The following is an 11,107-nucleotide window of genomic DNA, read 5'->3' as shown; positions in this document are numbered from 1 at the left end:
GCTCTAGAACTGTGCTTGTCTAATGACCCTGTCTGTAATTGCTTTAGCACTGTGCTTTTCTAAAGATCCTGTCTGTAATAGCTCTATAACTGTACTAGATTGCAAGCTCTTGGTTTGGTGATTCAGCAAAATCTGTGTCTCAGCAGCACAAGTGTCCTGACCTTTGCACCTCAAGTTCCACATGTCTGCTTTGCAAATCCCTCTTATCTCAGCTGATAAGTACCAGGGATATATAGCCCGACCGCAAGCCAGCAGCTCACAAGTTAAGCTTCCAACTAAACAAGGTAAGTGCTTGCTGGGTGGTGGGGGACACACAAGCTAGCTTCTTATAGGGAACGCTATATCTCACCTATTACTACACACACATATATGTATATACAACACATGTACATACATGCACATATACACACATGCACACACACAAACACACACACACACACACACATATATATATATATATGTATAACACATGTATATATATATATATATATATATATATATATATATATATAAATAAAACACATGTGTGTATATATATATATATATATATATGTATATATATATATATATATATATATATATATATATATATATATATACATATACACATACATAAACACACACACACAGATATATATATATACTATGCAAAAAGGCAGCACTCACTGGTCATTTGTAAGTAAAATTTAGCTTTTAATAATACAAAAAGTTAAAATCTTGGGAAAAACATATGTTTTCCCAAGATTTTAACTTTTTGTATTATTAAAAGCTAATTTTTACTTACAAATGACCAGTGAGTGCTGCCTTTTTGCATAGTACATACTGTTTTGACATTGCACCCTGGCATCTGCTACTAATTATATGGGGTGCATTCCTACACAGGACTTTGTATATATATATATATATATATATATATATATATATATATATATATATATATATATATATATATATATATATACACATACAGTATATATATATATATATATATACACGCACAGATATATATATATATATATATATATATATATATATATATATATACACAGTATATATACTGTATATACATACATACACACACAATTTTATATATATATACACACACACATTTACACACTTACATACATATACATATACACACATATATACTTATACAAACACACACCACACTCATATACACATACATATATATATACGTACATACATACACACACAATTTTATATATATATATATATATATACACACACACATACATATATACACAAATTTACAGACATATATACACACACATTTACACACTTACATACATATACATATACACACATATATACACACATATATACTTATACAAACACACACCACACTCATATACACATACATATATATATACGTACATACATACACACACAATTTTATATATATATATATATATATACACACACATACATATATACACAAATTTACAGACATATATACACACACATTTACACACTTACATACATATACATATACACACATATATACACACATATATACTTATACAAACACACACCACACTCATATACACATACATATATATATATATATATATATATATACACATATATACACACTTATACACTTACACACATACATACTTATACATATATATATACTCACACTAGCAAATATATGCACATGTATGAATAGGTGTGAAGACACACCTGGAGTTACAGCTCATTTATATATCTGATGATGTCACATACATATTTCTGCTTCAGTACTAAGATTGGTTCTTATGTCCATTATGTTTGATCCACAGAGATTGTTTAATGTAGCAATATTTGTTCTACACTGTAACTGTTGTTAGTGAATTGATCAGGAGCAGCAAATATTCAACCTGAGTAGTTTTTATTAGTAACAAGTTTGTTATTAATTGTTATTTTTTGTGCTTTACGTTGTGAAATCTTATCTGCTGTGTCACATTTGTCACAAAAAGGGCCCCACAGAGAATGATCCTTTAGTAGATTGTAATACCTGTAAATGGACCAATGAAATTAAGTTTTTTTTCTTCCATAAGCTTTCAAAATCAGATCTACATCTGAAGAAGAGACCTGTAAAACCTTGAAAGTTTAGGAAATAAAAAAATATTATTTGTTGGTCCATTAAAAGGAAAAGGAACATTTATTTCTTATGTAATTCTGTGGAGCACTTTAGGGACCTGCACTGTACTCTTAGGTCAGACGTGCCCTTTGTCTTCTGGCTCCTGAATTCTCCATTATGGTCATTACAGGTTTCAAAAGTCTGCAGACATGAGAGGCCTGACATTAACCCTTGCACTGCTGTTCTTTACAGGTAAATATATTACCATGTTATTATCTGCCCAGGTATCTGTCACATATCTTACTGCCACACACCTCTGTCATACACACACCTCTGTCATACACACATACACACACCTCTGTCACACACACACACACCTCTGTCATACACACACACCTCTGTCATACACACGCACACCTCCACAACTCTGTCATACACACACACACACACACACACCTCTGTCATACACACACACCTCTGTCATACACACACACACCTCCACACCTCTGTCATACATACACACACCTCTGTCACACACACACACCTCTGTCACACACACACCTCTGTCACACACACCTCTGTCACACACACACCTTTGTCATACACACATCTCTGTCTCACACACACACACCTCTGTCACAAACACACCTCTGTCACACACACACCTCTGTCACACACACACATCTGTCACACACACACACACACACACACACCTCTGTCACACACACACACACCTCTGTCACACACACACACACCTCTGTCACACACACACACACACCTCTGTCACACACACACACACCTCTGTCACACACACCTCTGTCATACACACACCTCTGTCACACACACAACTTTGTCTCACACACACACACACACCTCTGTCACACACACACACCTCTGTCACACACACACCTCTGTCACACACACACACACACACCTCTGTCACACACACACCTCTGTCTCACACACACACACACCTCTGTCACACACACACCTCTGTCACACACACACCTCTGTCTCACACACACACCTCTGTCACACACACACACCTCTGTCACACACACACCTCTGTCTCACACACACACACACCTCTGTCACACACACCTCTGTCACAAACACACCTCTGTCACACACACACCTCTGTCTCACACACCTCTGTCTCACACACCTCTGTCACACACACACCTCTGTCACACACACCTCTGTCACACACACCTCTGTCACACACACCTCTGTCTCACACACCTCTGTCACACACACACCTCTGTCACACACACCTCTGTCACACACACCTCTGTCTCACACACCTCTGTCTCACACACACACATCACCTTTTTTGTCACACACACACAGCTCTTCTTTCGACACATACAGATGTTACATCAGACATACAAAGCTGTTACTTACTCCCACAGGAACACAGGCACGCTACCCCTGGCAGCATGAGGAACCACAATCCCCAGCACAGAAAGCCAAAGAAATCATAGAGAGTTACCTGAACAAGGCGCGGGACATCGGGAGAGATGCTGCAACCCAGCTAGAGACTTCTGAGTTAGGCAAACAGCTTGAGTAAGTAACTTCCTCCCCTGCAGGTGACCCAGAGAAGAGGAAGTAACACATTATATATGCTGTCCCTTTAACCTAGTGTGACACAGACAGGAGAAGTAACACATAATACATACTGTCCCTTTACACTAGTGTGACACAGACAGGAGAAGTGACACATAATACATACTGTCCCTTTACACTAGTGTGACACAGACAGGAGAAGTTACACATAATACATACTGTCCCTTTACACTAGTGTGACACAGACAGGAGAAGTGACACATAATACATACTGTCCCTTTACACTAGTGTGACACAGACAGGAGAAGTTACACATAATACATACTGTCCCTTTACACTAGTGTGACACAGACAGGAGAAGTTACACATAATACATACTGTCCCTTTACACTAGTGTGACACAGACAGGAGAAGTGACACATAATACATACTGTCCCTTTACACTAGTGTGACACAGACAGGAGAAGTGACACATAATACATACTGTCCCTTTACACTAGTGTGACACAGACAGGATAAGTGACACATAATACATACTGTCCCTTTACACTAGTGTGACACAGACAGGAGAAGTAACACATAATACATACTGTCCCTTTACACTAGTGTGACACAGACAGGAGAAGTGACACATAATACATACTGTCCCTTTACACTAGTGTGACACAGACAGGAGAAGTAACACATAATACATACTGTCCCTTTACCCTAGTGTGACACAGACAGGAGAAGTAACACATAATACATACTGTCCCTTTACACTAGTGTGACACAGACAGGAGAAGTAACACATAATACATACTGTCCCTTTACACTAGTGTGACACAGACAGGAGAAGTAACACATAATACATACTGTCCCTTTACACTAGTGTGACACAGACAGGAGAAGTAACACATAATACATACTGTCCCTTTACACTAGTGTGACACAGACAGGAGAAGTAACACATAATACATACTGTCCCTTTACACTAGTGTGACACAGACAGGAGAAGTAACACATAATACATACTGTCCCTTTACACTAGTGTGACACAGACAGGAGAAGTAACACATAATACATACTGTCCCTTTACACTAGTGTGACACAGACAGGAGAAGTGACACATAATACATACTGTCCCTTTACACTAGTGTGACACAGACAGGAGAAGTGACACATAATACATACTGTCCCTTTACACTAGTGTGACACAGACAGGAGAAGTAACACATAATACATACTGTCCCTTTACACTAGTGTGACACAGACAGGAGAAGTAACACATAATACATACTGTCCCTTTACACTAGTGTGACACAGACAGGAGAAGTAACACATAATACATACTGTCCCTTTACACTAGTGTGACACAGACAGGAGAAGTGACACATAATACATACTGTCCCTTTACACTAGTGTGACACAGACAGGAGAAGTGACACATAATACATACTGTGCCTTTACACTAGTGTGACACAGACAGGAGAAGTGACACATAATACATACTGTCCCTTTACTCTAGTGTGACACAGACAGGAGAAGTAACACATAATACATACTGTCCCTTTACCCTAGTGTGACACAGACAGGAGAAGTGACACATAATACATACTGTCCCTTTACCCTAGTGTGACACAGACAGGAGAAGTAACACATAATACATACTGTCCCTTTACACTAGTGTGACACAGACAGGAGAAGTGACACATAATACATACTGTCCCTTTACACTAGTGTGACACAGACAGGAGAAGTTACACATAATACATACTGTCCCTTTACACTAGTGTGACACAGACAGGAGAAGTGACACATAATACATACTGTCCCTTTACACTAGTGTGACACAGACAGGAGAAGTAACACATAATACATACTGTCCCTTTACACTAGTGTGACACAGACAGGAGAAGTAACACATAATACATACTGTCCCTTTACACTAGTGTGACACAGACAGGAGAAGTGACACATATTACATACTGTCCCTTTACACTAGTGTGACACAGACAGGAGAAGTAACACATAATACATACTGTCCCTTTACACTAGTGTGACACAGACAGGAGAAGTGACACATAATACACACTGTCCCTTTACACTAGTGTGACACAGACAGGAGAAGTGACACATAATACATACTGTCCCTTTACACTAGTGTGACACAGACAGGAGAAGTGACACATAATACATACTGTCCCTTTACACTAGTGTGACACAGACAGGATAAGTAACACATAATACATACTGTCCCTTTACACTAGTGTGACACAGACAGGAGAAGTAACACATAATACATACTGTCCCTGGGCTCAAGGGTGACACAGACAGGAGAAGTAACACATAATACATACTGTCCCTTTACACTAGTGTGACACAGACAGTAACACATAATACATACTGTCCCTTTACTCTAGTGTGACACAGACAGGAGAAGTAACACATAATACATACTGTCCCTGGGCTCAAGGGTGATACAGACAGGAGAAGTAACACATAATACATACTGTCCCTGGGCTCAAGGGTGACATAGTGAGAAGCTCTCATCTGTAAAAAGCACAACTGGGCTAAAAGATGCTGCTCCCAGGTGGTTAATCACCATAGAACAAGCTACTGAGCTGTTTTTAGTTCCTGGTAGAGCACTTTCTGTTTGTATTTGTGATATGACACCGTGAGAAAGGACCCGACTATCACAAACTCACCACCATCAAGGAGAGATTTTATTTTTAGCATGAAATTGCATTGTGTGGTGTCTCCTGTTCACATCCAGAACCCCACTTAGGGCCAGATTACAAGTGGAGCAGTAACTCAGTAGTATGTTGGGTCTTTTTGTTCTACAAGTTGAAATAAAAAATGTTACGCTTCGTGAGTTAACGTATTCTCTGATAGACTTTGATGGAGCACAAAAAGTGAGGAAAAAATCGAACACCCTACTCACGCATAAACCTTATTGCATTTAACAAGTGTGCTAACCCGACATTAAATATTAATGTTTCACATTCCAATGTTCTTCACATAGCATATTCATAAATACATATTTCTACATATATCTTATGGATTTTTGGTAAAATATATATTTATACCTATATTATACACATGATTATACATCAAGTTGATGTGCTCTGGAGAGCGTGCTAACTCGATCATCTTTGTGCCAGAACCCCAGCTGCACTAACAGGAAGTTTTAGACATGTATATGTATGTATCTCTACGTTAAAGCCCTTTGCAGCCTTTTTTTTCCTAACACCGGAGGTCTCATTTATTCGAGCGTAACAGTTAACCTGAGCTCTGAGGTCGCGATAACCTGACACACGTTAAATTCAATTATACTCTAGCCAACGTGATTACTTTCAACTTGTAATGCGCTCCCTACTTCCCAACGTGCACAGACACCTGCAATAAACCCCATATCGCTTGCTCGTAACAGTTAGCTCGCCACTTGTAATCTGGCCCTTAGTGAGATAAATAGTTTTCAAGCTACATTTTGTATTTGTAAAGTTCATTTAAAGACCCCACAGTACTAACAACTCTCCTTAGATAATCTCACCTGACCAGAGGGATCTATGGGTCAGCTATTCCTTCCCTCCCCTACAAAAGTGACACTGTGACACAGACAGGAGGGAGCTAAGGGCATTGTATCCATCCCTCCCCCACAAAGTGACACAGTGACACAGACAGGAGATAGCTATGGGCATTGGCTCTGTCCCTCCCCCGCAGAGTGACACAGTGACACAGACAGGAGATAGCTATGGGCATTGGGTTTGCCCCCCCCCAGAGTGACATAGTGACACAGACAGGAGATAGCTATGAGCATTAGGTTTGCCCCCCCCCCCCCGCAGAGTGACACAGACAGGAGATTGCTATAGGCATTGAGTCTGACCCACCCCAAGAGAGTGACACAGACAGGAGATAGCTGTAGGCATTGTGTTTCTCCCTCCTCCACAAAGTGACACAGACAGAAGATAGCTATGGGGCATTGTATCCATCCCGAGTCCCTGCAGAGTAAAACAGTGACACAGACAGGAGATAGCTATGGGCATTGGGTCTGTCCCTCCCTCAGAGAGTGAAACAGTGACACAGACTGGAGATAGCTATGGGCATTGGGTTTGTCCCTCCCTCGCAGAGTGACACAGTGACACAGACAGAATATAGCTATGGGCATTGGGTCTGTTCCTCCCCAGAGAGTGACAGATTGACATAGACAGGAGATAGCTATAGAGCTATAGGCATTTTGTTTTTCCCTCCTCCACAAAGTGACTCAGTGTCTATAAGGCTAGATTAATTGGCTCTCCTTTCATTTCCAGCCTTCAGATCAGTGAGAAGTTGGACACTCTCACTGCCAATGCCCTGAATGTAAGAAAACAGCTTGAACCTTATGTGGATAATGTGAGAGCACAGGTGGCCAAAGAGCTGGAAAAGGATGTTCCTCTGCTCAAGGAGAAGATCCGTCCTATTCTGGAATCTTTCTATAAGCGCTGGGTAGATGATGTGCAGGTTTACAAGGAGAAATTGTCCCCACTGGCCTCTGAGGTGCACAAACAGACCAAGGATAATCTTGAGGCTTTATATAAGAAGGTTCTGCCCATTGCTGAAGAGCTGAGGGACAAACTGCGCGAGGATGTGGATGCTTTGCGTACCAGTTATGCACCATACAGTGAGGAAGTTAGGCAAAAGCTGGCTGAAAAACTGGAAGAAGTAAAGGCTAATGCAGGTCCAAGAGCTGAAGAGTACAGGGCTCGAGTATCCCAGAATATTGAGGTTTTAAAAGAGAAATTAGGACCCCTGGTTCAGAATATTAAGGAACGTCTGTTGCCTCATGCAGAAGAAGCCAAAGTGAAGCTTTCCAAGCTCTTGGAAGGATTGAGGGCCAGGCTCGGTAAGGCTGCATAAACAGGTCCTCCTCCAACCACCAATGGAAGTATACACTTATCTCTGAGCCTTCATGCTGCTGCCTCTAACCTCTTTGTGGATGGGGCCAATAGTTTATCATAATTGGTTTAATATCTTATTGTTTACATAGCTCACAACTCTTACCTCAATCCCGTGGATGTCACCTTAGTGCCCTTCAGTTCTCACTGACTAAGCTGTAAAATAAAATTGATCAGAAAATAAACTTGTATTTACATCTTATTTTATTCAGCTAATTATAAAGAATAAAGTACAACAAACAGATGGGGGGTTTTGAGACAGGAATGTCCTGGCATGCACCTGGTGACAATGAAGGTACAGTCAGTTGGTATGGGGACTATAACATTTGGGATGCAGGGTACAGGGGTACAATTATTCATATTTCTCTACAATATAATATGTTGTAATCACTATGAGGTAGTATTGGGTTATGAATTCTGTATCTCACAAGTAGACAATATAATATGTTGTGATCATTATGAGGTAGTATTGGGTTATGAGCTCTGTATCTCACAAGTAGACAATATAACGTGTTGTCATCATTATGAGGTAGCATTGGGTTATGAGCTGGGTACTTTACAAGCAGACAATATAATATGTTGCCATCATTATGAGGTAGTATGGGGTAATGAGCTCTTTATCTCACAAGTAGAGAATATAATATGTTGTCATCATTATGAGGTAGCATTGGGTTATGAGCTGGGTACATAACAAGCAGATAATAACAAATGTTGCCATCATTATGAGGTAGCATTGGGTAATGAGCTCTTTATCTCACAAGTAGACAATATAATGTGTTGTCATTATTATGAGGTAGCATTGGGTTATGAGCTGGGTACTTTACAAGCAGACAATATAATATGATGCCATCATTATGAGGTAGTATGGGGTAATGAGCTCTTTATCTCACAAGTAGAGAATATAATATGTTGTCATCATTATGAGGTAGCATTGGGTTATGAGCTGGGTACATAACAAGCAGATAATAAAAAATGTTGCCATCATTATGAGGTAGCATTGGGTAATGAGCTCTTTATCTCACAAGTAGACAATATAATGTGTTGTCATTATTATGAGGTAGTATTGGGTTATGAACTGGGTAGATCACAAGTAGACAATATAATGTGTTGTCATCATTATGAGGTATTATTATGAGGTAGCATTGGGTTATGAGCTGGGTACATAACAAGCAGACAATAAAAAATGTTGCCATCATTATGAGGTAGCATTGGGTAATGAGCTCTTTATCTCACAAGTAGACAATATAATGTGTTGTCATCATTATGAGGTAGTATTGGGTTATGAGCTGGGTAGATCACAAGTAGACAATATAATGTGTTGTCATCATTATGAGGTAGTTTTGGGTTATGAGCTCTGTATTTCACACATAGACAATATAATATGTTGTCATCATTATGAGGTAGCATTGGGTAATGAGCTCTGTATCTCACAAGCAGACTATATAAGTGTTGTCATCATTGTGAGGTAGCATGGGGTTATGAGTTCTGTATCTCACAAGTAGAGAATATAATATGTTGTGATCATTATGAGGTAGCATTGGGTTATGATCTCTGTATCTCACTAGCAGACAATATAATATGTTGTCATCATTATGAGGTAGTATTGGGTAATGAGCTCTATATCTCACAAGTAGACAACATAATATGTTGTCATCATTATGAGATAGCATTGGGTTATGAGCTGGGTACATCACATGTAGACAATAAAATATGTTGCCATCATTATGAGGTGGCATTGGGTAATGAGATCTTTATGACATGTATTGTATAGAAAGAGCACCATGAGACAAACTCACCTATAGCTCTGACCAAAGGCTATCTAGCTAGCCTGAATGAGAATGGTAGTGGGTTGTGTGATCAGAGCGCCTCACGAACAAGGCCAGGTGACTAAAAACTCCAAAGGTGTGGAGTAGAATAAGTGGTGATAATCAGGTATAATATATGGAAAATTTAATCATACACATTAGTCATAAAACAGAAATAAATTTACAATCATAAAATGTGGATCCACAATACAGACAAAAGTTAAAAACATAAAACAATTAGCATAAAAACAAAGGGCAGGTTGATAACGGATGTCCAGCTGGTGGACCTCAGCCTAGTATTGGTGATACCCAATAAGAGGGGTGTGAAATCGCTGAAAGATCTGTGTTAGGGCTGTGAAGGTGTGATGGTGTAAGAGTGGTGCAGAGTGGACAGACCTGTGGTTAATGTTCAAAAGGGTTTTTATGAGGTTGTAACTTGAATGTGGCAACTTAAGATAATGTGATCTGGTTGGACGTAGTCCGAGGTGTTGTAGTTAACACAATAAAAAATGCAAATTCAAAAAACAACAGAAAACAAAAAGATAAAAAAAATAAAAAATAAAAAAAAAATAAAAAAAAGAGAAAAAAGTGAAAAAATTGGAAAAAAAGAAAAAAATTCTAAAAAATCCTGTGAGAGTCACACAGACTGTGTAGGTGAATGTCAAAAGAAAAAGTGTGTGTACATACAAAATAAATTGTAATCCAATATGAAGAAACAGTCAATATTTATAGTTAAAACA

General features: G+C 39.1%; 1 protein-coding gene across 1 annotated transcript; it reads left to right on the top strand.

The window, feature by feature from the left end:
* Positions 1–240: 240 nt before the first annotated feature.
* On the top strand, positions 241–8,747 carry APOA1 (apolipoprotein A1). The gene is made up of 4 exons (XM_053690059.1): positions 241–284; positions 2,274–2,335; positions 3,496–3,649; positions 7,939–8,747. Exons 2-4 carry the CDS (start codon positions 2,293–2,295, stop codon positions 8,522–8,524), a joined length of 783 nt encoding a protein of 260 aa, XP_053546034.1. The 5' UTR covers positions 241–284; positions 2,274–2,292; the 3' UTR covers positions 8,525–8,747.
* The last annotated feature ends 2,360 nt before the right edge of the window (positions 8,748–11,107 follow it).

This window comes from Bombina bombina, chromosome 8, assembly GCF_027579735.1.
Source record: "Bombina bombina isolate aBomBom1 chromosome 8, aBomBom1.pri, whole genome shotgun sequence".
NCBI lineage: Eukaryota > Metazoa > Chordata > Amphibia > Anura > Bombinatoridae > Bombina > Bombina bombina.
Note: the sequence above shows the minus strand (reverse complement) of the source record. Positions and strands in the feature narration are given on the sequence as shown.

What these genes read in the sequence shown, in the direction of transcription:
- APOA1 (XM_053690059.1), top strand. Translation starts at nt 2,293, where the DNA reads ATGAGAGGCCTGACATTAACCCTTGCACTGCTGTTCTTTACAG. An exon ending in TGCACTGCTGTTCTTTACAG is followed by an intron (nt 2,336 to 3,495) that starts GTAAATATATTA and finishes TTACTCCCACAG; the next exon opens with GAACACAGGCACGCTACCCC. An exon ending in GAGTTAGGCAAACAGCTTGA is followed by an intron (nt 3,650 to 7,938) that starts GTAAGTAACTTC and finishes TTTCATTTCCAG; the next exon opens with CCTTCAGATCAGTGAGAAGT.